The 5,968-nt window shown below is 42.5% G+C and overlaps 1 protein-coding gene across 2 annotated transcripts in view; it reads left to right on the top strand.

Annotated features, from left to right (window-relative positions):
- Nucleotides 1-2,975: 2,975 nt before the first annotated feature.
- Nucleotides 2,976-5,968, top strand: part of LOC138972905 (very low-density lipoprotein receptor-like) — a 20,036-nt gene continuing 17,043 nt past the window's right edge. Inside the window, exons 1-2 of one of the 2 annotated variants that reach the window (XM_070345569.1) lie at nucleotides 2,976-3,105; nucleotides 5,770-5,844. In XM_070345569.1, the coding sequence (XP_070201670.1) occupies nucleotides 3,093-3,105; nucleotides 5,770-5,844 (88 nt within the window). In that variant the 5' untranslated portion in view covers nucleotides 2,976-3,092. The remainder of the gene's footprint in view (nucleotides 3,106-5,769; nucleotides 5,845-5,968) is intronic. The other variant, XM_070345568.1, reaches the window with a different exon arrangement.

The following is a 5,968-nucleotide window of genomic DNA, read 5'->3' as shown; positions in this document are numbered from 1 at the left end:
ATGGGATTCGGCAAGTGATCATTCACTAAAACCTATAATTAGATTACACAAACGAGCGTTGAAAGTAGTCTTATTAAAGAAAACAACCCTGAATGAATTAGACTACATAAACTTAGGCATTCTCCCTCTGAAGGAAATACTTGGCTATAATAAATGTACCCTTATGAGCAAAATAATCACTGGATGTGTACTTGAAACTTTACGTTCAAAATTTACCATGAGGAATTCACGTCAATTTATGAGATTAAACACTCCTGTTCCTCGGATTGACCTGTTTAAGTCCAGCTTAGTGTATTCAGGTAGCAGTCTCTGTGACTCTCTTCCAACATTCCAAAATAATTGTCATTGTCATTCTCTCTCTCTCTCTCTCTCTCTCTCTCTCTCTCTCTCTCTCTCTCTCTCTCTCTCTCTCTCTCTCTCTATCTCTCTCTCTCTCGCTCTCTGGCACTCTCTCTCGCTCTCTGGCACTCTCTCTCTCTCTCTCTCTCTCTCTCTCTCTCTCTCTCTCTCTCTCTCTCTCTCTCTCTCTCTCTCTCTCTACCTCTATCTCTCTACCTCTATCTCTCTCTCTCTCTCTCTCTCTCTCGCTCTATCTCTCTCTCTCCTATCTTTTACCCTATTTCTCTTTCTCTCTCGCTCGTCTACCCTCTTTTCCCTGTTCATTTGGTTTATGTATAATTCTCCTGGTATAATTATTATGCACTTGTGTCAAGATCATGCAGTTTGAGTACATCAGCTGCAGACAGCAAAACGTTGGTCGAGATCAGTTCGCCGTCTGGTGCAAATCTAGCATCCCTTCTTGACAAAACAATGGGACGAGCTGACCTGACGGACCAAGATGTTAACACATACCTCATAGCCGTTCGTTCAAAGATAATTATTGTGTTGGACTATTTTCGCCTTTTTGTGGAAGTCAGAGTCCAAGAAATCTGGCAATTGCTTAGAATCACCGAAGCAGCCAACATGGTCGCTGTGGAGCTCCTGGCAATTCGTCCCGGTATTACAAGAGCTTATCGGTGGGGTACCTCAAGTCCAGGGCCTGGTTGCCCAGCTCCCATCTGGCACTCACCGGGCAAAGAGATCAGATATGATTGGCTCTATCATCTGGTGGAACCCTGACTTAAGCAAGCTCTGATTCACGGTGCAACGATCACAGACAAAACATCCGCATTTCACATGAACAAATGGTGTGTTCTGACCAATGTTCTCGCCAGTTCAACTCAAAGCGACATATGTCTGAAACACTCAGGACACTGCACATTCTCCTTTTCAGATGTGAATACCTGTGCCAGGTGAAATTGTATATGCTGAGCAAGATTTTGTTCTGACACTTTAGTTTGCAGACGTTCTAGATAAGAGTGTACATACTGAAGAGTGTGTTTTAATGTGTTTTGCCTCCAGTCTTTCGGATGAGACGAAAAACCGAGGTCCCTTCGTGTACACTACATTGGGTTGTGCGCGTTAAAGATCCCACGATTGACAAAAGAGTCTTTCCTGGCAAAATTGTTTAGGCATAGATAAAAATGTCCACCAAAATACCCGTGTGACTTGGAATAATAGGCCGTGAAAAGTAGGATATGCGCCGAAATGGCTGCGATCTGCTGGCCGATGTGAATGCGTGATGTATTGTGTAAACAATTCCATCTCACACGGCATAAAAAAAATCCCTGCGAATTGAATATGTGCGCGATATCAATTGCATAAAAAAAAATAAAAAATTATTATAAAAAAAAATAAAAAAAATAAAAAAAATCCCTTCGCTTTATATATCTGTACCCACGGAATACGCGCGATATAAGCCTCATATTGATTGATTGATTGAAGGTCCGAAATACGCCATGGCAGAAAAAAACAGGTGAAACAAATCATACACACTGCTCACAATCATGCAGGTGACGTGTTTCTGGCTAAAAAGTATTAATTGTTTTGAATTTGGAGAAATAATATGGTTCTGTGCTCTGTGTATGTAACGACCCAGGCTACCCTCTCGTGCCCAGCGTCCCATACATGGGATGGGGTATGTGAGCACCTAAAATCAAAAGTTCACTGTTGTAATCAAAGATAGTGTTTGAAATGCTACTCTGACATCAAAATCAACATGCCTATATATGTTTCATACAATAACCACTATTACGAGTTAGTCGTGTGACAGAGAGGTTTTTTTTTGGTTTTTTTTGCCAAGCACATCATTGTGGGGCTTTTAATCAATAACATGCATCCGTCTACAATGTATCATCATTCATCCATCAACATTTATAATAAATATGTAAATGGCAAGTATACAAGACATACAACATTAGGACATAACAGACAGACGGACATATAATTATATATCATTCCCGTTTCATTTCATTCGAACTGTCCATGCCATTATGTTATTGTAAGTGAGTGGATCGGTGAGTTAAGTGTCATGTTTTATGTGTAATAATTCCGTTTTTGTGTTATTACATTTGACCTTTTGTTTAAACACTCATTTTTGCACTGGTTTTTTGTTTCATCTAAACGTGTGAACATGCGACACGAAGCGGCGCGTTAAACCATGATTGACCTTGGGCATGCGACACGAAGCGGCGCGTTAAACCATGATTGACCTTGGGCATGCTGCACGAAGCGGCGCGTTAAACCATGATTGGTCTTGGGCATGCTGCACGAAGCGGCGCGTTAAACCATGATTGGCCTTGGGCATGCTGCACGAAGCGGCGCGTTAAACCATGATTGGTCTTGGGCATGCTGCACGAAGCGGCGCGTTAAACCATGATTGGCCTTGGGCATGCTGCACGAAGCGGCGCGTTAAACCATGATTGGTCTTGGGCATGCTGCACGAAGCGGCGCGTTAAACCATGATTGGCCTTGGGCATGCTGCACGAAGCGGCGCGTTAAACCATGATTGACCTTGGGCATGCGACACGAAGCGGCGCGTTAAACCATGATTGACCTTGGGCATGCTGCATTAATGCGTAATCTGCATCATGCATTTGGGCAAACAACTAACATCTGGGTTGTTTCTAGTGTATTTAACGGCGTTCGTTTAGAGCTGCCTCACCATTCTTCACTTCGACTTTACGCAGCGATCGCATTTTTATCCAAGACTGATGCTCCACTGCTGTGAGTATGTCTTTGCCCCTGCATATGAAGTAAATTGATGTAATCACTATGGTGACCACTGTAGCTGTGTTTTAGACATGATACATGTGCCTTGGTTATACTTTAAAAGTTTAATGATGTTGTTAGAATGATGATGCTAAATTTGCAGCAGATAGTGTTGTACACATGTTGTAAAGTTGTAAAATAACGGTGGGGCTGTATAGAGACGTAACCTCTTAGATGACGCTGAAACTGTAGCGGTGGTTTCATTATCATTGGCGGAGCGTAGTCTCGTGATACGATACTTGATGCGCCGTGTGTCACTTTGTGGATATGTTGCAACGCCTTGTGCGACTGACGAGCCGGACAGTCTCATAGACACAGACACACGGAGAAGTTCTTAGAATTAGTGTTTGAGCGTTCTCAATTTTCAAATCTGAATGCTGTGTTTGGTAGTCATGGCAGACCGTAATTTTCTCCAACGTACATTGTGTGTGTTTCTGTTATGCGAAGCGTTTTAACCCTGTATGGCGCGGAATGCGCATGCGTTAGCTGGACTGTAGGGTTGACTTCATCATTCAAACAGTCTTAATCTGCTTTGATGAATGGGTAAATATGAAAAATAAATACATAATGATGACGACCGCAGGTCCGGTCTCCTGACAGGAGAGCTGGGCGATGCAAACTGGTTCGCTGATTAAACTTGAGTTAATTATTTGGCATAATTTCGGAGCAGCTTCTAAATTACAGAACAGCGAATGTCCCAGAAACTTTCCAAAATGGCGCCTTTGGTATACTATCGTTAAGGGCTGGCAGAAAGCCTGACAGGTGACGCGGTAGTGAGTTATGGGATGTCCCTTTTTCCACAGCATTAAGATGCCTGTACCTGTCAGTCTGTTGAATGCTCTGCTTCACTGTCTGTCGCCAGCAGTCACAGGCTAGCGTGGTCTCTTCTGTCTAATCTCTTGTTGTTACTGACAATATCGTTATTGAAACAATCACAGGTCGCTAAGAGATGTATAGAGCATAATTATCTTGAAATATTATTATGTATCTTCTCGATAAGCTCTATAAATCTCTTAGCGCACTGTGATGTCTCAATAACTTAAAGGCAGAGTAAGCCTCCCGTAAACCATCACAGATACGGTCAGGCTTTTACACACAGTACAAACACCATTTCATTTAAACACTCACCAATTGAGAACATCCTAGGTGCCCTCCGTAAAGAGCGAACAATTTTCAAAGAATTTATTTTTGCGTGGTTTATCTTACCCCTGAGCCATCGTGAACCCGTGTGATCCAGTTTTCCCTTTTCACAATGCAGTCGTCATAGTTAGTCATTTGAATGCGACTCGACGTGAGCTTATCTACAATAGCACGTTTTTTTATGCACGAAACAACGGCTGTGGTTCACAAGAACTCTAGCGATGGCTTTTGACTGTTGAGAGGAACGGCGATTTGCACTGATAAACCGGCCGTCGTCTGCTACGACCCTTGCGTGACCCTGCTTCCGGGCTTTTCTTGTTTTAAACTTTCACAAGTTCGAATTGTTCTGATCTTGTCTTGATGAAAAACGAATTCTTTTATGATTAAAGAATGTTTGTGTAACAAGCTGTCAATTTATTATTTAGATTTTAAAAGTTAGGTCTAGCGCAAAAACGAGGCGCCGTTGTTGTTAACGGAACAAGTCTACGAAAATAAATTCTTTGAAAATGTCTCACGCTCGACAGAAAGCAGCCAGGATGTTCCCGTTCGGTGAGCGTTCAAATGGAAGTATGCTTGTACTGTATTTAGACGCTCGGGGAGCTCTGTGATGGTTTACGGGAGGCTTACTGTGCCTTTAAACAGTAACGCCGTGCTGTACATTATTATTATTATTATTATTATTATTATGAACATTTGTGCGCCTAATCTAAATATAGCCCTAGGCGCTTACAAAATATAAAATACATAGTGAACATTATACGAAACACAAATCGACAAGGACCAAGACACTCGGACTCATACACTCGCAGACAGGCGCACAGCGAGAACGCGACGCACTCACTCATACCAACTACAGGCACATGCATTCTAGACGGAAAAACAGTCGTAAATAAATAAATAAATTATTGGATACATAAAGTTAGTTGAGAGAAGAAGAATAGAGCTGGAAAGGGAAGAAGAAGGAGAAAGAAGGAGACAGATCAAGGACCAGCAGGAGAGGGGGATGGGTTGTCATTAACGGACTAGTGAGGGAAGAGGTGTGTTTTGAGTGAGGTTTTGAATGATTGCATAGATGTGGAGTGCCTGAGTGAGTGCGAGAGTTGGTTCCAGATGGATGGGGCCTGGTAAGAGAAGGTGCGCTGGCCATATGTTTTGGTGCGTGCTGATGGTATCCTAAAAAGGCGGGTGTCTGCGGAGGATCTTAGGGAGCGAGAGGGGGAGTAGACATCAAGAAGGTCAGAAAGATAGCTAGGGGACGATATATCAAAGTTTCTGAAGCAGAGTGTGGAGATCTTGAACTGAATCCTCTGTTGAAAAGGCAGCCAGTGTAGGGTTTGCAACGAGAACAATGATAAACCTGAGCAATGTTCCATTATCCATATTGCATTGGCCATTTGTAATGTTAATTCGCTGTCTCCCCTGTATTTACTTCAGTAATTACCATGAATTCAACTAACACCCGTTTTAAACTACTTTCAGTGACAATGCTCCAGATTCTGTCTTTCACTATGATGATAGTGGTATTGGCACCTTGCAAAGGAGGGAAGCTTCCAGGTGAGCTCGCAATGTAGTTATTATTTATTTTCCATGTTTGGGTTTTCTATACATATAATAAAAGAGAGTGTCTGTCTGTGTGTCTGTCTGTCTGTCTGTCTGTCTGTGGTCGCCATACCTCTGA

This window comes from Littorina saxatilis, linkage group LG8 (genome assembly GCF_037325665.1).
Source record: "Littorina saxatilis isolate snail1 linkage group LG8, US_GU_Lsax_2.0, whole genome shotgun sequence".
NCBI lineage: Eukaryota > Metazoa > Mollusca > Gastropoda > Littorinimorpha > Littorinidae > Littorina > Littorina saxatilis.
The sequence above is the reverse complement of the archived record's forward strand: the minus strand, read 5'-3'. Positions and strand labels throughout refer to the sequence as shown.